Here is a 21114-nt window from a genome sequence, read left to right on the forward strand (position 1 = left end):
GTGTCGAGAAATTTTTAAATGTAAGAATGAAGTGGGAGGAAGCAATCTGCCATATTTTGAGACTTATATATCTACATAATTAAGATTGGGTCACCGGTGGAGAACACACAGAGATCAACGGGACAGGAGAGAGATCTTGAAATAGATCTGTACATATTTGCCCAACTGATTTTTGACAAAGTGGCAAAAGCATTTCAATGGTAGAAAAATACCCTTTTTAAACAATGGTGCTGGAGCAAATGGATGCCTATAGGCGAAGATGAATCTTGATCCAAACTTCATATCCTGTGTAACCATTAACTCAAAATGTATCAAAGACTTAAATGTAAAATATAAAACTATAAAACATTTTTGAAAAAACAATAGGAGGATATTTGGGGGAGCTAGGGTAGGCCAGGGGCTCTCAGACCTGACAAAAGCTAATCCACATAAGGAAACAATGATTAAAATTAGACTTCATCAAAATTAAAACCTGTTGCTCTATGAAAGATCCTGATAAGAGGATGGAAAGACCAGATGAAGACTGGCTGGATAAAAGCGTTTGCCAGCTACCTTGTAGCAAAGACATAATACTTAAAATACACAAGTAGTGCTCAAAATCCACAGTGAAAAACAAATAATCCAGTTAGAAAATGGGGAAAAAGCATGAAAAGATATTTCACCACGGAGGATATGCAGATGGAAAATTAAGTACAGGCAAAACACTCAATATCATTAGCCATTAGAGAAATGCAAATTAAAGCACAGTGAGATTTCATTACACACCTATCAGAAAAACTAAAATAAAAAATAATAACAATACCTAATGCTGGCAAGGATGCAGATAAACTAAATCACTAATATATTGCTGATGGGAATATAAAATGTTACAGAGGCTCTGAAAAATTGGCAGTGTCTCAAAAACTTAAACACAGAATTCTCACATGCCCAGCGTTTTACTCTTAGCCCGCTATCTCAGAGTGATGGGAACTACACTCACACAAATATCTGTACACTGATGTTAGTAGTTTTATTTGCAATCAATCACCAAAAATTGAGAATAAACCAGATGTCCTTTCACAGTGGAAGGATTAAACAAAGCATGATACATCCACGCCATGGATTGATAATTGGCAATACTAACAGAAACGAACTAAAAATTGATTTTTAAAAAAAGTAATGAATATTCATTCAGACAATTACACACAGTCACAAAATGTAATTCTACAATATTTTACCTGTACAATTACTTAAATATTGTAAAACATTTAAATATAAAAATGTTCATAATGAGGCAATTTATAATACAAAGCGGTTAATGTAAATATTCAAATCTCTGAAAATGGTTAAAATGTAAAATGGAATCCTATTCAAGAAATAAAAATGCTTACAAATTTTAAAATATTATATATGAATACTATAAAGAAGAACATAGGCATGGTAAAAACAGTAAGATGAAGTTGTTTTCCTTAAAAAAAAAAAAAAATGAATTGGGAGTCATAGACCCACTCTAACCAGAAAAAAGAAATGTATTAATAAGAAACAACAAAAGAAGGTGGATTAAGTAATTTATAAAATGAACGAATATAAAAGCACAAGGATTCTGCAGTGCCATCTATATTAATCTCAAATGATGTTCAAAACATATTCTAGAGTAAAGAGAAAAAGGACATATCAAGATTTAAAACATTATTTGAATATGTATGTATACATGTGTGTTTGTGAATGTGATGTACAAATGTGTGTACATGTCACCAAGCGTCCCGGTGTGAGGATGTGGATAAGTGTGGGCTGCTGACTGTGCAGTGTAGTCACGTGTGATTTGTGCACACACGTAGGAAGGCGTCCATACCTTACAAAAGACCAAAGCTTTACAGTAGGTAACCAGGTTGCATTACTACAAAAAAACACTTTACTTTATTCCTTATTCTATTGTTATTTGTTTTCTTCTATTTTCTGAATGCTTTACAAAGTACTGATGCTTGAAATCAGAAGAAAATTTAAGATATTTCAGTAGAGGGAATTTGGCTATTTGAAAGGCAGTATTTTAATGTGTTATTCTAAATGCATACAATTTATCTGAACTACACCAAATAAATTACTTTCTTGTCTTATAAGAAGAGTACAATCTTAGAAACATATCTAATTAAAATATTTTCTAATATGTTACTTTAAAAGAGGTTAGCCAGACGATAAAGATGTATCAAGATGAAGAGGTCCCTGTACAAAAAATAAAATAAAATAAAATAATGTACATAAGGTACAAGTCGCCACACGTAGGGAAAAATGGGAAACTGCAGCTGTGTGTACATCTATTTATGAAATAGTCACGAAATATTTTCTACGTACTGTTGTAGACACGGTGGCCATCAAGTTTGTTGTACACTGTTTTAAATTGCACATGAACCTTATGGCCACGCTGTGTGTGTGTATATATAACATATACTGAAAGATTTTTTATATTATTTTAAACTACTACTTCCAATAACTAAATGAAACAAGAAAGACAGTTACTTAATTATATGAACGTCATTATTATTCATTGCTACTATTTAACCAGAATTACCCCCATCAGAACTGGCCTCATCACTGCCTATGATAATCTCCTATACTGTAGTAATTACTTTTGTCATGATTTAGAGCTGAAGAAACTAGCTCACGTCTGTCTGACCCTAACACCCCTGCTTGCAGCTGCCTGTGCAGAGTATAATGAGTTAACAGTATTAAAACAGAAAAACTACCTTAAAACACACTTGGCCAATTTGTACATTTTTAAGAATAGTGACTAAGAAAATTAAGTTTCCTCATTCCTTTCCGGCCGCAAACCACATTTTTTACTAACGTTTCTGAGGAAGCTACAAAACAAAACAAAAACCAACATTGCTTCAGCATTACCTTCCACACCTTATGTCTGCTTAGAACAAACTAGGCCTGTGCCCTGAATGAATGCCTGATCAGAGCATTTCACTTTATGTATGAAAATAAATAAGGTCTATGAACAAGTAGACCTGACTTTCTAGAATCATCCTGACATTAGGAGCACGGAAGTGAAATCAACACTTAACAAGTAACTAAGATAAAAAGCAAAGTGGAGTATCAGAGCATTCAGCTGCTACTTCTGAGCTGCTCATTCTAGCTTCCTTTTTCAAGTTGCAAATTTTTCAGATCCTAAATCTTACTCATAAAAGTCATATTATGACAAATAATTTTTGCCTTTCATAACACAACTCTTCCTAATACAGTGGCCAAACAGAAAAAAGAAAATGCCCCGTTATTCTTTAGCCCAAGTTTATGGAAAATGTGAACAGTGAATCCCGAAGCGCCTTTTCTTGCATTCCCCATCCTCACCATGTTCTGCGGAAGGACAAGGCATTCGATTCCTAACACGCATCTGTAGAAGGATCCATTCATTCATCAATGTATTTGACAACTCGATAAGTATGTCTTGAGCACCTGCTCTGTATCACGCATTGAGGTGCTCACCCTGATAAAGTTTCTAAACTCAACAAGGACTTTCACGACCACATTCTTAGACCAAAGACGGCAGTGGGCAGAGTTCCCACCTTGGGTCTCTGGGCCATCTGGGGAAGGGAAGGAAGAGTGACGGGGGAGACAGAGAGAGGCAGCAAGTGTGAAGCTCTCACCCCCTAGTCAGAGAGTTCAGAACGCTGCACCTCATTCCCCTAACTAAAGAGTTAGACAACACATTTGCTTTTACAGAGATGGATGCAATAAAGAGATCTGTTTAAATGTCATGTTTTTCCAAACTCATTGAACCATGGAACACATTTTCAACACAAGTCTTGACACCTCTAGGAACTGTGCTCTGCAGATCGTACTTTAAAATGCTGGGACCTGTTTTTCTCTTGGATTTTTAAACATCTACCCAACAGCAAACTATAGTTTGTGAATTGAACTGAGTTTGTGCTAACATCTCACTAATACACTTTTTCCTGTTTATTTTTCCCTGCAAGTTTCCTCTATCTCAGAAGCTTGGGTTAGGTTACAAATTTTACCCAAACCAGCTACATTAAAACACCTGATACTTCATGAGAGTTATATAACTCCTATTTTAAAAGACGATATAAAGCAATAATCTCCTCCCCCGCCCCAGTTGACGTATCCTCTGAAATAAAACCTTTCTTTCTTGACAAAAAATAAAAGCCATAATCTTGAAAAGAAACCTTTCTATGTATACAGTTTAAATTGTTACAGAATAATCAGACCCTAAACTAGACATGCATATCCCAAACTGGACTAAGATAACCTGGATAATTTTTTTAAATATTGATTCCTAAGTCACATTCCAGACTGGCTAAATCAAGATCTCTGAGGGGCAATATTAAATAACAACAATTCAGGGTAAGTCATATCATCTAGGCAATGTGGGGAGACTAAAAGGCCTTTGACATAAAAAATCATGATGGTTTCATCTGGAGCGCTGATGATCCCTAAGGTATCTCTAACCCTCTTACTCAATGGTGATCGCTTGTTTTATTATACCATTATACTTTCTAACCTAAGAAGTCATCTCTCCTTTTTAATTCCTTTATGCATTTCAGTTACAATATAACCCAAACCTAAGAAAAGTAAAAGTACTTCCCATAAAAGAAGTAATAATATCAAAGAAGGAAGATCACTCTAAGTCCAGGCAAAATTAAAGCATCTGCATTGAATTAGTAGTTTTAAAATTCTAAGATCTTTGTCCTGAGTCTTTTCCAATCCAGACAATCATTCCATATTAAAAAAAAAAAAGGTACTGTAAGAATATAAGATTTAGGACAGAAATCTAGTCCAACCGTGAGTCCCAATCTAATTATTTTCTTAGCACACATTTTTAAGTAGTTGACCAGTAGAACCAAATTTCTTTGATCCAACTTTCTCCCCGAAATACCAGTGTAAAACCTTAGAAATGTAATCCTGCAGCTAATGGGAATGTTTATCATCAAAGGTTACATTTTTTTGAGGGAAATGGAATGGAAAAGAGGAATAAGGAAATAATACACCTGGGAAAAATTATGCAATTATTGGTCAATAAATAAAAAGGACTTTAGTGGATCAGTAACTATTTTTCTACAATTCTTCGGTATTTGATAGTGCCTTCCCTCTTACATACTTGAAGAGACAAAAAATCGTTTTGTTTAAAATAACATGCATCTAAAAGAAATCAAAAAGTGTTTAGATGAAAACAAAATGTCGCATGGCAAAGATGGATTTATTGCATTTTAAATATTTTAAAGTTACATTAGAATATGTTGTATTAATGCTTTCCATAAATATTTCAAAAGACAGTTTTAAATATGCTTTAATTTGAAAATGTTTTATGACATTATTCTATTTTCAGGTTAGCATATTAAAAAAATGAAATCAGCTCTTGAAAGTTATGTATTTATTGGGCGGCGCCTGTGACTCAAAGGAGTAGGGCGCAGGCCCCACCTACCAGAGGTGGCGGGTTCAAACCTGCAAAAAACTACAAAAAAAAAAAGTATGTATTTGTAGGTCGGGCCTGGTGGCTCAGGCCCATAATCCTAGAACTCCAGAAGGCCAAGGTGGACAGACACTGGAGCTCATGGTGAGACCAGCGTGAGCAAGACATGTCTCTACTAAAAATAGAAAAACTAGCTAGGCATGTGCCAGGCTCCTGTAGTCACATCTACTTGGTAGGCTACATCAGGACAACTGCTTGAGCCCAGGAGTTTGAGGCTCCTGTGAGCTAGGATGTTAACAGGGCACGTTAGCCTGGACAGCTGAGTCAGACTGTGTCTCAAAAAAAAAAAAAAAAAAATGTATTTAATTTTCTTAATTTTAAGACCTCCTCCTTTTTTTGAATCTAATAACAAAAAGTTAACTTTGATAATCTCCATTCAAAGATTATCATGCTTATGTTTCCATGAAAGTTTCCCTTAAAAACACTTTCTCCCAAACCTACTTATTATTGGAGAATAATAAAAAATTCAAGTTGGCCAAGGGTGGCTCATCCCTGTAAACCTAGTACTCTAAGAGGTTGAGATGGGTAAATTGCCTGAGTTCAGGGGTTTGAGACCAGCCTGAGCAAGAGGGAGACCGCATCTCTACTAAAAATATAAATATTAGTTGGGTATGGTGGTGGGTGCTACTTGGGAGGCTGAGGCAGGAGGACTGCTCAAGCCCAAGAGTGTGAGGTTGCTGTGAGCTGTAATGCCAAAGCACTGTATCCAGGCAAAAAAAAAAAAAAAATTCAAGCTGTTTTCAAGCACACCTTTCTACTTCTACTAACTCTGAACCTCCTTTTGTGTTATTCTCACACCTGGAGAAATTATACATGCTTATCCCGTTTCATATTTTGTTCTCTTCTACTTACGAACTTCGCTGTATTATTTTAATCTCCACTTACAAAGATCACCCCATCCAAAGTGAACATTCACTTTTGTTTCCCTCAGCTTAAAAAAATAAGAACAACAAAAAACTCACATAGGGTATGTTATTTTCCATTTCAAATTAAATTACATGCACGATTTCAATTAATAAAATGACGCCTTAAAGTTATGCTCCGCGTTGTTTCCTAAGATTGTGTACCCCTGGCTTCTAATTTATTTACAGGAAGCTTTCAACTAATTGTTTTCCTTTTCCCACTTAAGTTACCAGTTTTCTTCTCTACTCTCCCTAAAGTGAGATAAATAATTCAGGTTTGGGGTTATAGGTTCCCATATTTGTAAAAGTGGATGTATTTAATTGAGTAGACAGACAAACTAAGTTTTAAAATACAGACCATTATGCTTGACTACTTGAAATTGGGAAGAAATGGTTTAAATTCATAAAAGTACTGAAATCATTCAATATAGTTTATGATCTACCATGACTAATAAGCATAAAAATTTGAAACATTAAAGATTAAACATTAAACATTTGAAAGATTAAACATTCACTATGAAGTCACTTCACTTTGTGCCCTAAGGTTTGGTAAACAAAAGCGTGGGGGTAGCTTTATGATTTCTAACACTCCTTCCATTCTGATGTCTGGGTTCTTTTATAATAAAAGAGAAGGGACACTGAGAAAGGGGCTTTGAGGCGGGTCGGGGGAAACCTGGTCTGTGAACCAGCCGGTGTGGAGGTCCCATGAGAACGCGGGTTTGAAGGACGGAGTCAACCAATGACCTCTGGAATGAGACAGTGACCAGTCCCCCAGGGCAATACTGCAGGGAGGCCGGAGGCCCATGCAGGACTTGCAGCCAATTTTGGATAAAGCATTTATACCCTGCCCGCCTTTATTTCCATCTCTCCTTCATGACAAGGACTTCCTCCTCCATCTCTCTTTGGAAGAGCTCTAACCTTCCTTTTTATTCTTCTAAATAAAGATCTCTCTTTGTGTGGCTTAAAGGAGGAGGGCGCCGGCCCCATATGCCGGAGGTGGTGGGTTCAAACCCAGCCCTGGCCAAAAACTGCAAAAAAAAACACTCTTTGTTGCCCTGAAACTTGTGGAGGTCATTTTCACTCTCTCTCCGCACTGCCTGTGCCGCTCCAGTTTTATTTTCAGTTCTACTCACTTTTGCTTTCAGGCACCACCATGCCTTGGTTGAACTTTCTAGCTCAGCTGAGTAATCGAACCAGGTCAACTGGGTTCAGGGAACCAGGACCCCCGACCCCAACCTTAGATATGCAAAGGCAATTTCCATCTTGAATTCTATGTCTGTTACATTGTACACACGTACACACACACTTCATAGTCACATGTTTGTGTTAAGGAAAACTTGCAGGAAGGGAAAAGAATGCAAAACTTCAAAATCGTAACTAGGCGTTTGTGTACACTGATGGGGGAGAGTAACGAGTATCTTCCTTCTTGAAAGTCAGAGTGACATTTTATATCAAAAATGAGAAGGAGGCAGCCCTTTAAATTCAGTGTTTGTACTTCTAGGAATCAAGCCTAGTAAGTACACATTTTCATAAACACATGTGTCTGAGGATATATTTTGCAACATTGGATATAACGTGGCATCCATACTTAAAAACTCCGAACCAACCCCTGGCTTCCCATCTCCAGTTCTGGTTTCAATGGCTCCAGGTCATCAAGCCAAATGCTAGGGAGCCAAGAGGCATCCCCTCCCATAAAGCCCACGGAGGCCTGTCCCTTCTTCCTCTAAAACACGCTGAGAATCAGTTCCCTCTCACCTCCATTACAGCTACCCTGGTGTCAGCCACTGTTATTTCTCACGTGAACTGCCATGAAAACCTCCTGAGTTTTTTCCTCCCATTTACGCTTGTCTCCCAGAACTCCAAAAGCCAAAATGACCATTTTAACACACAAATAGAGGCAGGGTGTAGTGGTGCACACCTGTAATCCTGCCATTCTGGGAAGCTAAGTCAGAGGTTCCCTTGAGCTCAGGAGTTTGAGACCGGCCTGAGAAGGAGTGAGAGCCCATCTCTACTAAAAATAGAATAATTAGCCAGGTGTGGTGGTGGGTATATGTAGTCCCACCTACATGGAGGCTGAAGCAGGAGGGTCACGTGAACCCAGCAGTCTGGGGTTGCTCTGAGCTAGGCTGAGAGCTAGAGTTCCATAGAACTCTAGCCTGGGGCAACAGAGCGAGCCTCTGTCTCAAAATAAATAAAACACAAATAAGATCCCGCATTTCCCTGTGTAAAATTCTTACACAACTCTGCCCTGCCCTTCAAGCAAAATCTAAACGCCCCTCTGGTGTCTACCTGCCTCTCCAGAACACTCTCCCTGGCTTTGATTATGCTGCTGCCAAACTAACAATTCCTAAACTCTACCAAGCTCTTCTCTGCTGCAAGGCCCTTAGTCATGTTTTTCTTCAGCCTGGAAAGCATCTTTCTGGCTCCTTGTTACCCAGTTATTACACAGTAGCCTTCCTGGGGGATACATTTACTATTTCCTCGGAATATCCTTTCCCTTCATCTACTCACCTCAACTTTCAATTATCTTGTTGATTTTTTATTGATTGTGTATTTCTTCCTGCTCATACATAAAATTCAGATGGCATAGACTGTTCTACTGCCGTTATCTCAGTTCCGTATACGTCCACATCAAAACTTACCTGTTGTAAGAATGGCAGAATAATCTAAGGGCCACCTGAGTTTTTCTTTCATTTGCCACAGATAAGCCATTATTTAAATTATGAGTCTTAATTTAGAGGAAAGAATTTACAGATCAGGCAACTTCTCCATCTAATCCATTTCAGTAATCTACATCTAATCCAATAAAATAATGACAATTATCAAGTAGAGCAACAAGAACTTGATGAAAACCCACGTGGCTCTCAGTAGTGCACTAGCAGTTTGTGATCTGGCTTCAGAAATCTTAACTTCATCTCCAGCCCTGCAGACACTTTAATTTGTAGCCACTTCCTTTTGGGAAATATAAATTGTTCAGATTGGCTGTAACTCCAGGTGTGTATGGCTAGTGATGAAGCTGAGATTACTGAAGACAGATCAGGCTTTTGTAAGGGAAGGAGAGTTTACGTTTTAGTTTGGAGAGTCACAGACTGGGGTTAAGGTTGGCTTACTCTAACCGCCAGAAAGGCATCTGATCAATGAGTGGGTGAGGCCTCAATGCAGCACAGAGATTACCAAGCAAAGGCTCTCCACCAGTAACTTTCTCCTATCATAGAATCAGTATCATGTTTTCTTGTGTGACAGATTGAAATTCAGATTTTCCCTTAGATCTGAAAGGCATTGCACTGTAAGCCCAGGCTGCAGGATGTGCCTTGTTCCTAGAACAACTCCCAGTGGAATCACATCAAGTTGGCCCTGTGCAGTTTTGTTCAGTCTTGAGTAACGTGCTAGAATCTATATAAGTGCTCTTTGTACTGATAACATATTGCCCTTATCTTATCTATTCCACTTTAAACACACTCTCTATTCATCCATCTCCTTGCATGTTCTGTTTTTATTTCAAAAATGAAGTCTCTTTACCTAATAAGTGCACTGCTAAAAACACACTGCAACATGTATACTTAGTTATAAAAGTATTTTCCTATTTGTTGTCATTCTAGAATTGAAAAATTGATCTTGGGAAAGATTAATACTTAATGTTTTAATCCATTTGTGTTGCTATAAAGGAACACGAGGCTGGGTAATTTACACAGAAAGGAGGTTTATCTGCCCTTGGTTCTGTGGGTTATACAAAGACAGGGCACCAACCTCTGATTCCAGTGAGGGCCTCTGGCTGTTTCTGATCATGACAGAGGGGGAAGGAAAGTCAAGCAGGCAGTGAGAGAGGAAGAGGGAGGTGCCAGGCTCTGGTTAATAACCAGCTCTCCAGGGAGCTAATAGACTAAGAATCACTCACTTCTTACCTCTCACCTTGCTGGTAGGCCCAGCGGGCATTGATATGTTAACGAGGGAGCTACTGCCACAACCCAAACACCTCCATTAGGTCCTCACCTCCCACACTGGGATGAATTTCAACATGAGGTTTAGGGGGACAAATGTCCCAATTATAGCAATACTAATTTTTTAGCAATACTAATATTAACATACAAATGTAGCTGTGGCTCAAGCGGCTAAGGTGCCAGCCACATACACCTGAGCTGGTGGGTTCAAATCCAGCCTGGGCCCTCCAAACAACGACAGCTGCAACCAAAAATTAGCCGGGAGTTGTGGTAGGCACCTGTAGTCCCAGCTACTTGGGAGGCTGAGGCAAGAGAATCACTTAAGCCCAGGAGTTGGAGGTTGCTGTGAGCTGTGATGCCGCAGCACTCTACCCAGGGTGACAGCTTGAGGCTCTGTCTCAAAAAATAAAATAAAATAATGCCTATTGTGTAGCTGGCTCCAATTCTCCTTTCTCTCCTAAGCCTTTTCTTACTTACTTAACCCCTGAAAGCTTCTAAATTTGTAACCACATGATTTTATTTCCTCCTTGCTATTAGGAGTCTCAGGAAGGACATAAAATGTTAAGGTCTGCTTTCATTAGCACATTTCTCTGGCTCTACCATAATTGTTTTTCCATTAAAAATGATTTTTTGAAAGAATTTTAAGTAATCAAATTTCCTTCCTTAGCCTTTGAATCACGTAGTTCTTTATCTAACCAGAGCAAAACAACAACATGGGGGAATGCTCTGAAATTCTGTCTGTAAACCAGAGCCAAAAGTGGAGGCAGTTTCAACAGTAAAATTTTCTCAGGAAAAGTCCCACTCCTATAAATGTCACCCCTCTTTGTCTCAAATCAAGTATCAACATGTTCAGGTCCCAGAGCTGTAAGCAAAGAAAATAAAAGGGAAAAACTCCAGCTCTCAGAACTCCAGTGAGGTCACAACACCTGGGAAGGAAAGCAGTCCTCTCTTCTTGAGAAGGGTTGTATGTAAGGTAGGAACAAGAATCAAAGAATTAGTACCTTAGAGAACCACTGAAGCAATGAATAACGTACAGCCCACCTCTGCAATCTCGCACATACCTCACCCAATTCACATCATCGGAGAAGCAGGGAGCTGGAGAAGAGAGGTAAGCCCTTCCTCAGCTGTGCACGTGAGTCACAACACAAAGTTAACAACCTAGTTTTCAGGTGCTTCTTCAGATCAAAGCAAACATCAGCGCCACAGAAACTTACCTTCAAAAATGGACCCCAGCTGATATTCTCCACTGAAAAATTGTGGCAAGGAAAATACAAGTGCTCCCAGGCCTATCATGAAGGACGAGAAGGCCAGCCATCTGGGCTTGTGACCTCGCTCACCGAAAAATGAGACAAACAGAGACAGCACACAGAAGGCGATGTCGTAGCTGGAGGAGATGAGGCCAGTCAGCGAGCTCTTCATTTCATAACGCTTCTCAATGGTGGAGATACTAATATTGACGAGGCCATTCACTACAACACCTAAAGAAAGAGAAAAGGACATTTGTACACATTATTACAACTTTACCATTTTCATTATGATTATGAACACAATCTACTAAAATTCGATTGTTGATTTTTTTTTTTTTGTATTTTTAAATGTGCCAATTTTAACTGTCTGGCAGTGTCCTAGTGAGGCAACCTGAACATGCTTTATTTAAGATAAGATTGCTTTTTAAATGTACTCTTGCGAGTTTTCAGGTGTCCAGAAAAAGTGATGATTGCTTGTGCTCCATGTACTAAATCACAGTTAACTATCCACAATTCATTTTTCTTTAAATGACAAACAAAAAGTCAGACTGTCCAGCCCCATGAAGCCAGTTTGCTAGAGTTCCCGAGAGTAGTGCACCCATGGACCTCACTCAGAAAAAGCATAGTCACAAGGGACCCTCGGACCATCACAGCCACGCTCCGCTGCTTCCCGAGTTCCTCAGTCCTTAAACACATTTATCCATAACAAGAGAGCACCTTGATTCGGTCCTAAGAAGGAGACATTGACCTCTCTAATCTCTATTTTTTCTAATACTATTATGGATATTAACTTGTTTTAGAAGTTCTGCAAAAATAAACATAAGCTAAGGGCCTATTTTGGCCAGTAGCATTCTAAATCATAAACAAAATAAACAGAAAAAGTTAAAAAGAAACTTACATTTCATCTGCTTGTTATAACTACGATGAAGGAAAAGAAACAAGGAAGGACCGAAAATCAAGTTTGACTTTAAAATGTTTTGTCCAAACAGATTAAACTTACAGGACTTTAAACATTAGTATAAACTGAAAATAAACAGCATCTGGTCAAATTTCAACCAGTAACTTCTTCTACTTAAGAGGTATTAGGAACTGTTTTCCTTCACTAGTTAACGGAGTACACGCAGACACGGTTTCTATAATTTCTTTAAATGTTGCTTTATCAAGACTACTACTTTCAGCTTTATCAAGCTGAAAACATATCTCAAAAAAAGAAATACAACAAGTTTCAAAAGTCCAAACATAACTTGTACTGTTACACTGGCTTAATAAAACTATAAACTAATTTACAATTCCTGAGATTTCAAGATAAAAGAAAGGCATTTTCATAAGGAGACAAAGCTTTAATGTAAAAACTTCCCCCATGCAAAAACCAACTTCCCTACACAACCACAACGCTACTAATTAAAAATCAGTCGAGAGAATGTATGGTCTTTATTTATTTTTTTTAATTTATTTATTTTTATTGTTAAATCATAGCTGTGTACATTAGTGCAATCAAGGGGTACAATGTGCTGGTTTCATATACAATCTGAAATATTCTCATCAAACTTTTCAACATAGCCTTCATGGCATTTTCTTCGTTACTGTATGTAGACATTTGTATTCTGCATTTAGTAAGTTTCGCCTGTACCCATTCTAAGATGCACCGTTGGTGTGGCCCCACCCATTACCCTCCATCTACCAAAACCTCCCCTCTCCCTTCCCCTTCCTTGGCCCTTTCCTCATAGTCTTGTGCTATAGTTGGGTTATAGCCTTCATGTGAAAGCTATAAATTAGTTTCATAGTAGGGCTGAGTACATTGGATACTTTTTCTTCCATTCCTGAAATACTTTGCTAAAAAGAATATGTTCCAGCTCCATCCATGTAAACATGAAAGAGGTAAAGTCTCCATCTTTCTTTAAGGCTGCATAATATTCCATGGTATACATGTACCACAATTTGCTAGTCCATTCATGGGTCGATTGGCACTTGGGCTTCTTCCATGACTTAGCAATTATGAATGAGCTGCAATAAACATTCTGGTACAGATGTCTTTGTTATATTGTGATTTTTGGTCTTCTGGGTATAAACCTAGTAAAGAAATTATAGGATTGAATGGCAGGTCTATTTTTAGGTCTCTAAATATTCTCCAAACATCTTTCCAGAAGGAACATATTAGTATGCATTCCCACCAGCAGTGTAGAAGTGTGACCTTTTCTCCACATCCACGCCAACATCTCTGGTTTTGGGATTTTGTTATGTGGGCTACTCTTACTGGGGTTAAGTGATATCTCTTTTTTTTTTTTTTTTTTTTGGCCGGGGCTGGGTTTGAACCTGCTACCTCCAGCATATGGGGCTGGCACCCTATCCACTTGACCACAGGTGCCGCCCATGATATCTCAAAGCAGGTTTGATTTGCATTTCTCTGATGAATAAGGATGATGAGCTTTTTTCATGTGTTTGTAGACTGTGCGTCTGTCTTCTTTAGAGAAGTTTTTCTTCAAGTCCCTTGCCCACGCTGAGATGGGGTGAGGTTTTCTTTTCTTTTCTTTTCTTTTCTTTTCTTTTCTTTCTTTCTTTTTTTTTTTTTTTCGTTTTGTTTTGGTCAGTAGATTTATTTCTATCTCCTTTTTTTTTTTTTTTATGTTGGGGATTCATTGAGGGTACAATAAGCCAGGTTACACTGATTGCATTTGTTAGGTAAAGTCCCTCTTGCAATCATGTCTTGCCCCCAGAAGGTGTGGCACACACCAAGGCCCACCCCCCTCCCTCTTTCCCTCTCTTGCTAATACGTTTGAGTTCTCTGTGGATTCTGGTTATAGAGGAGGACTCCCCAGGCAATTGAAGCAGTATCAAAAATACACTACTGGGACCTGATCAAACTAAAAAGCTTCTGCACAGCCAAGAACATAGTAAGTAAAGCAAGCAGACAGCCCTCAGAATGGGAGAAAATATTTGCAGGTCATACCTCCGATAAAGGTCTAATAACCAGAATGCATGGTCTTTAATGGTAAAACTTCTCTTCTGGACTTGGATTATTTACAAAATATTCTGAGACTGTGACTCAAGTGACCAAGAAATATGTGCAGGCAGATTCAGACTAACCTTCATCTCCCCCTCCCCTCCGGTGTGTCCCCTCCGTGACTTCCCGTTTCTCCCTCTCGTCCCCTGCGCTGGACACACAGCCCCCTGGCAGCTCTTGCCTGTCCTGTTTCCATGAAGGGAGCCATTCTCCCTCCACCCCATCGCTCATGCCTCCAAACTCTCTTCAGCTCTCTAACTCCTAAGGGTATAAAATGGGCTTAATCCGCAACTCCCAAAAGAACCTAAAAGAGATCGCAGCTAGAAAACAGAAGCTGGAAACCAGCGTTAGGCTCGCCCTCCGCAGCGTGGGAAGCCTACGCTCCTGCACCGCGGGCTGCACTGGGGCCTGCAATTCTCTCAAACTCAGGAAACGTGAAGGCAGAAACCCAATCAGATTTCAAATAGCTTTCTCCTTTGAGAAACAACCTACTCTCCGAAGTCCTTCCCCCAAGAAACAATGTAACACAAAATCCCTTTAACAATGGATTCAGGGAAAGGTATCCTTCTATGATGTAAAGTAAGATCCCCCTGGGTAAATCTGCACCAAAGGCAAGTTCTTGTAATCTTGCCCAGAGGTGTAGGATCCGCTAAACTGAGAACACAAAAAAAGGCAGGCAGGTGGGGTAGGGGCAGAAGCTCGTACAGCGACTTTCAAATGCTGCCCTAAAGGGGAAGCTAAACCTGGAAGGCAGGAGCCGTGGCTGGGCCCCGGGGGCGCGCACGCGAAGCACAAGCCTGGGGCTGCCGCGCGCGCCTCCACCGCCTTGGGCCGCACCTGCCAGGGGACCGCACCTGCCGGGAGACCCGCACCTGCCGGGGAACGCACCTGCCGGGGACCGCACCTGCCCGAGGCCCGCACCTGCCAGGGGACCGCACCTGCCCGGGGACCCGCACCTGCCGGGGGACCGCACCTGCCCAGGGACCGCACCTGCCGGGGACCGCACCTGCCGGGGACAGCACCTGCCCGCCGCTCCCGCTCTCCGCGCCCCGCACCCACCTTGCGTGAGCGCCAGCAGGCAGTAGTGCAGCAGGAAGCCCCGCGGCGTGTTGCAGCGCTGCAGACACCGCGGGTGGAAGCTCCCCCAGCCGCACGGCCCCTCCCCGGGCTCCGACAGCAGCTGCGGCCCGGGCTGCTCCTGGGAGACCCGGGGCGCTGCTGAAAGCGGAGGGGGCTCAGGTGACTTCTGGGGCTCCTGGGGCTCACGTAGCTGAGAATCCTCTCTCCGGGAGACGGAGGACGAGGCAGACACGTCCACCTGGGATGGCGAAGCGGAGGAGCGGCGCGGGGTGTCCGGGCTGGGGACGAAAGCCGGGTTCTCGACGCCCTTGGAACCCTTCATGGTCAGGAGGGGCTCTCCCGACGCCGGTGGCTTGGAGCAGCAAATGCCAGGTCACTGTCTGGCTCCTCGCACCTGCAGGTGACAGCACCCACGTGAGGGAGGAGTTCCGCCTCCCCGCCCTCCCTCTCCTGAGGCCGCACGGACCCTCCTCCTCCAGCTCGGCTGCCTCAGGCGCCACCCACCACCCTGCAGGCTGCGCGCTCTGCCTGCGGCGGTGACACACCTGTCGGGTGGGGCCACCTGGACGCTGGGCGAGGGCGTGCGGCCCGGCACGGGTGGGGCCAGAGTCCTGCCGCCGCCCCAGCCGGGAATCCGCCCTCCAGGCGCCCCCCGCGCACCTTCCCCGGAGCCCCGGTCTGGAGGATGAACAGAGGGCGGGATGGGGGGGGGTCCTGTCCAGAAGCTCCCCCAGGCGCGGACCCGGCACCTGTCAGCGGCTGCATCAGGAGATCCGTCAGGATCAGACCCTGCGCCGCTTCTGTTCTGCTGGCCGGGACTCGGAATAACGCGGGGGGTCACCGGGCACGGGGAAAATGGGAAATCGCGGCTAAATGCAGCTTTATTCACAAGATACTCAGTACAGAACTTTACAGAACACTTACAAAATATTCTCTGCCTGTTGGCCTCCTGGTTTTACGGGCACGCGCACGCGCAGTCTGCTCTCCGCGCCCGGCCGTCTCGGTCCCAGACACCTGCTGTTGCGTGACTTTTTCTGTGACTCTGGGGACACTCTGTACTTGGAGTCCCTGAGATTCTCGATCGAACTCTTACCCGTCATCTTCCGTAGAAACAGAAAACCCCCCACCCGCTCTGCCACCACCACTAACATCAGCACAACCACCTTTTCAGTTTTACTTCCCCAGAACCCAAAGAACCGAAATTAGAAAACTTAAAAAGCATACCTAGGACGTTCCCTCTGCTGTGTGTTATTAAGGTCCCAGTGCTGACATCTTCCCGTGGAATAAGAGAAACACGCTGAAGAGCTTGACACAATCGTGTGATAGTCACAACTCACTTGTTCTTTCACCCTCAATAAAGAAAATATTTCCTAGGGGCCAAAAAACACTGCCCCAGGCTCGGGGGTGCACTGGGTGGGCCAGGCTGGCCACTCCTGCCCTACTGTGTGTGCGGCCCTGGCCCTCCTGCCAGCAGGAATGCACAGCGGCTGGCCACAATGTGGTGAGTAAACACTATTTTGTGAATCTTTTGTTTCGGTTATAAGAGCTGTGTTTACTGGGTTGAGGGATTGAGATACAAAATATATATCTTCGCACAGGTGTGCGTTCTGTTCCCTGTTCCCTAGCGGCCAAAAAGTCGTAGGCCTAGAACATGAGGAAAGGGTAAAAGTTGATGTTAAACGTGTTTGAAATGTCTGTTATACATCCGTGTTTAAGCTCTATAAGAGCAGTTACTAGCATCATCTACACTTTAGATGTTGAAGAAAGAGCATCCTGGAAAGGATCCTAACTCTCCAAAGTCACATAGCTGGACCCTTGTTAAGGATTTGAGTTGAGCTCTCTGCACCAGCGTATCCTGCCTGGACTGGGCACTTTCTGTCTCCTAGTTACTGTACTCTACTTCAGCGGGGTTACTACGCAGCAATTCAAAGAGATGAAACTCCTATTTCTCTGATATTTATGAGGCTTAAAATAATGCTTCTCCGGATACCTGAGATTTTGATCATCATTTTATCTATGGAATATCTTTGAAGTAAAGTACCCAACCACCAAATTTTGCTTTGCTGAGATGTGGTTATGGGCTATCAGGGTTTAAGAATATTTTGCAGCTTTGAATTAATAAATTCAAACTATATGATTAAAATCAAAGTGGTACCCTTCCAACTATGTATCAGATCCAAGTTAATCAACTGGGATTCAAATGTAAACTAAAAATCAAAGCAGCATAATCATAATGCACTTAAATTTATACTATCTAAGGAGAACTCTCCGATTGTAAAGGGCTAGAGAGTAGAATTTTGTTGAAAGATTAGCAGAAATGCTGTTGCTTCATCTTGTTCTGACTGAAAGGGTTACCAACGCCACTTTCCTGTTCCCTTACATTCTCTATGCTGCAATAATGGAAGGAAGGGGGCCCAGGTTTTCAGCAAAGACCAAAAAAGAAAACAATAAAACTTGGTAGGTTTCATCTCTAATAATGCTATAGAAAACTGTCAATTTTTAAATAATTCCTTAGTTGATGTAGGTTAAATCTGCCTCTGCTGAGAATAGTCAAAATATATTAAATTTCGGAAGTTAATTGATAAATTGCTTTCTTAAGGTGAATTTCTTAAAATGTATTTTTCTTTTTTTGTAGAGACAGAGTCTCATTTTGTCACTCTCAGTAGAGTGCTATGGCGTCACAGCTCACAGCAACCTCCAAGGCCTGGGCTTAGGTGATTCTCTTGCCTCAGCCTCCCGAGTAGCTGAGACTACATAGGCCGGCCACAATTCCCAGTTATTTTTTTGTTGCAGTTTGGCCGGGGCCAGGCTCCAACCAGCCACCCTCGGTATATGGGGCTGGCACCCTACCCACTGAGCCACAGGCGCTGCCCTGTTGTTTTGTTTTTGCTTGTTTGTTTGTTTGTTTTTTGAGACAGAGCCTCAGGATAGAGGATGGCAGAGAGAACAGAATTCAAATTTTCTAGTAGAATTCCAAAACTGTACACAGGAGCAGATGCCCTGCCTGGGTGTGGGTATAATTCTCTTCTTCCTCATCGGCAAGTGGACAAACCAAGGTAAAGCAGCTTCCTGAGAGAAGCCGTCAGGATCATGTCACGAACTCCCCTGGCCCTGACCCAAGGGATTATACTTCTCTCTCCCACATAGCTATGTCCACGGGATAAAAACACACTGATGGCCTATCTTGTGCGTGTTTTTAATATTTTCCTTCTGTGTTTTTAATTTATGTATTGCCTTCCAATTGCAGACTAAATGTGCATTCTTTAGTAGTAAAATACTCTGGAGCTCATAGTATATTAAAATTGGAGGGATCTTCACAACGCCTAACCACAAACATGATTAAATGTGGCGATTGTTGAGATCATTAAAAATCCTCTGTTAAAGACTTCAACGTCATGGAATCTTATTTTACCAAAATAAAGGCAAGGAAACAATCTAATTGATCATTGTAGTGTTCTGCATTTATCTTCTCTATTTTAGATATTTCATACAATGTATAACTAAAAATAATTATATCTAAGAAAAATATTTAGTGCTGAACTAGATTATTTCCAAAGCTATTTTAAATTACAGATTCACAGAATAACAGTGAGAGAAATGTAGCTATGCTTTTTTCTTTTAATCATGCTAATTAAGTGATATGCATGTAAAATTGCTGAGTATAATTTTTAAAAGAAAATGTATAAACTTTCAATATAATAATTTCATATGAAAACCAACCCAATAGATAGTAAAGAATATACTATGGTGTATAAATTACTGTAAATTATCAATTTAAGTTTTTCACTGACCTGTAATTATTATAATTTACTAGAAACACCATTAAACCCTATACAAGCACACTTATGATACAAATATCACAACATTATAGGAAAGAAATTTAGTTGTATTTTTATGTATTAAGACAATTTTTAAACTGAAGAAATTTTTTTTTATAAATTAGCAATATGTATATCATTTCTAAAATAACTTTTCTACTCAAGATCTGATTTTGGTGCCTGTAAAAAGCCTTCAATATGCTATGATTCTAAAGGAGCATAGTCAAGACAAGGTGCCACCTTTGTAGAATGCAGAAACAGCCAGATGGCAGCCAGGATTGTCCCATCACACATACAGTTGAACCCTACCTGTTTCTTAGCAAAGGAAAGTAGTAAGATGATGACAGTTATGCAAACATAGATTTTTAGAACTACATGGGACACCTAGATATCATTTGTTCTAGCAGCCTGCCTCTGGAAATTTTAATGTCAAAACCACTGCAAAGTTCAATGCACTCTGATGCAAAAAAGAGGCTGAGAACAGTGAAGGTAAGAGAGGAATTTTCACGCATTCTGTCATAGTAATCCTTTCTCAGTTTAGTGGCAAATAGGAAAAGTTTAGAAGAACTAAGAGATTGGGGAAGCTAGCAGGCTGCTATTAATTAGCAAAAAAAAAAAATCACTTATAAGTGCAAGTTAAAAGTCACAGAGTTCAAAGCAGTAGACACGGGTTAATTTTTAAAACCATTGCACTTCTGCTTTATAATTACTTGTGGAAGCTCTACAAGGACATTACTTGTGGGTGGACAAGGACAAAGATTTTGTAACTCACAAAAGAGGTAGGAAAACCGAGAATTGCTTCAGTGACTATGAAAGGGAATGCATTAACCCAACTGTCTGCCCTCTGGAGAGGAGGCACGATAATCTCCATGCTCCAGATCATCAGAGCAAACAAAGATTTACCAAAGGACTGGAGGAAGTAAAAGCTTTCAGCAGTGCTGAAACAAAGATGAATTTTTTTAAAATATAAAAAACTTAAAACCTAACATTAAAAGTACAGCCAATGGGCAGCTGTATTGCAGTCAGGATGAAGTAACAGAAACCAAATTTAACCTCCACCTGAAACATACAGAAGGAAAAAAAAAAAAAAATACAAAATGTATGAAGGGGAAAAAAAAAGGCACTGGATATAAGATAATGAAGGACAGTGTCCCTGAGAGACTGTAAGAACTTAGGTAAGCAGTTTACTTCTGTGAGATAATTTTCAAGTAATTGAGTGGGAAGGGACCCAGGATCCACAGAGAACTCCCTAATGCTAGCTAACATTGGTATAATTTGCAGACCAGAATGCTGGAGAGGAGAAAGCTGGCAGAGGAGAGGTGCAGAATGTGGATAGCACATGGGTGCAAGGTAACTGCTCTAGTCCAGGGAAAGAATCACCCCAGGGAGTAGAAGGGCAGTGGCCAGTACTCAGCTAAGGTCCAGTGAAGGTAGAATAAGGAAGTTTTCAGACACCTAAAAATAAATACTGAAACAATTCATCACCCAAAAATCTACACACAAGAAAAGTTAGAAGAAGTCCTGCAGGCAAAAGAAAAAATGGTGCCAAGTGGAAAAATTGATTTATATAAAAGAGTAAAGGGCACCATAAGTGAGGAAATGGATGTAAGACCCATGGATATGCATATAATATGTTTTTCTTAATATTTTAATGTTTTTAA

At 40.9% G+C, this 21114-nt stretch overlaps 2 protein-coding genes across 2 annotated transcripts in view; both read right to left on the reverse strand.

The window, feature by feature from the left end:
- The window catches only part of SLCO4C1 (solute carrier organic anion transporter family member 4C1), a 65723-nt gene extending 48684 nt beyond the window's left edge, over positions 1-17039 (reverse strand). The window contains exons 1-3 of the mRNA XM_053567440.1: positions 16860-17039; positions 15615-16029; positions 11522-11785 (exon numbers count right to left, since the gene is read on the reverse strand). Of these exons, the coding sequence (XP_053423415.1) occupies positions 11522-11785; positions 15615-15957 (607 nt within the window). The 5' untranslated portion in view covers positions 15958-16029; positions 16860-17039. The remainder of the gene's footprint in view (positions 1-11521; positions 11786-15614; positions 16030-16859) is intronic.
- Positions 17040-17256: 217 nt separating this feature from the next.
- SLCO6A1 (solute carrier organic anion transporter family member 6A1) overlaps positions 17257-21114 on the reverse strand; it is a 97187-nt gene continuing 93329 nt past the window's right edge. Inside the window, exon 13 of the mRNA XM_053567373.1 lies at positions 17257-17279. Within this exon, the coding sequence (XP_053423348.1) occupies positions 17257-17279 (23 nt within the window). The remainder of the gene's footprint in view (positions 17280-21114) is intronic.

The sequence above is a fragment of the Nycticebus coucang genome, chromosome 17 (assembly GCF_027406575.1).
Source record: "Nycticebus coucang isolate mNycCou1 chromosome 17, mNycCou1.pri, whole genome shotgun sequence".
Classification (NCBI taxonomy): domain Eukaryota; kingdom Metazoa; phylum Chordata; class Mammalia; order Primates; family Lorisidae; genus Nycticebus; species Nycticebus coucang.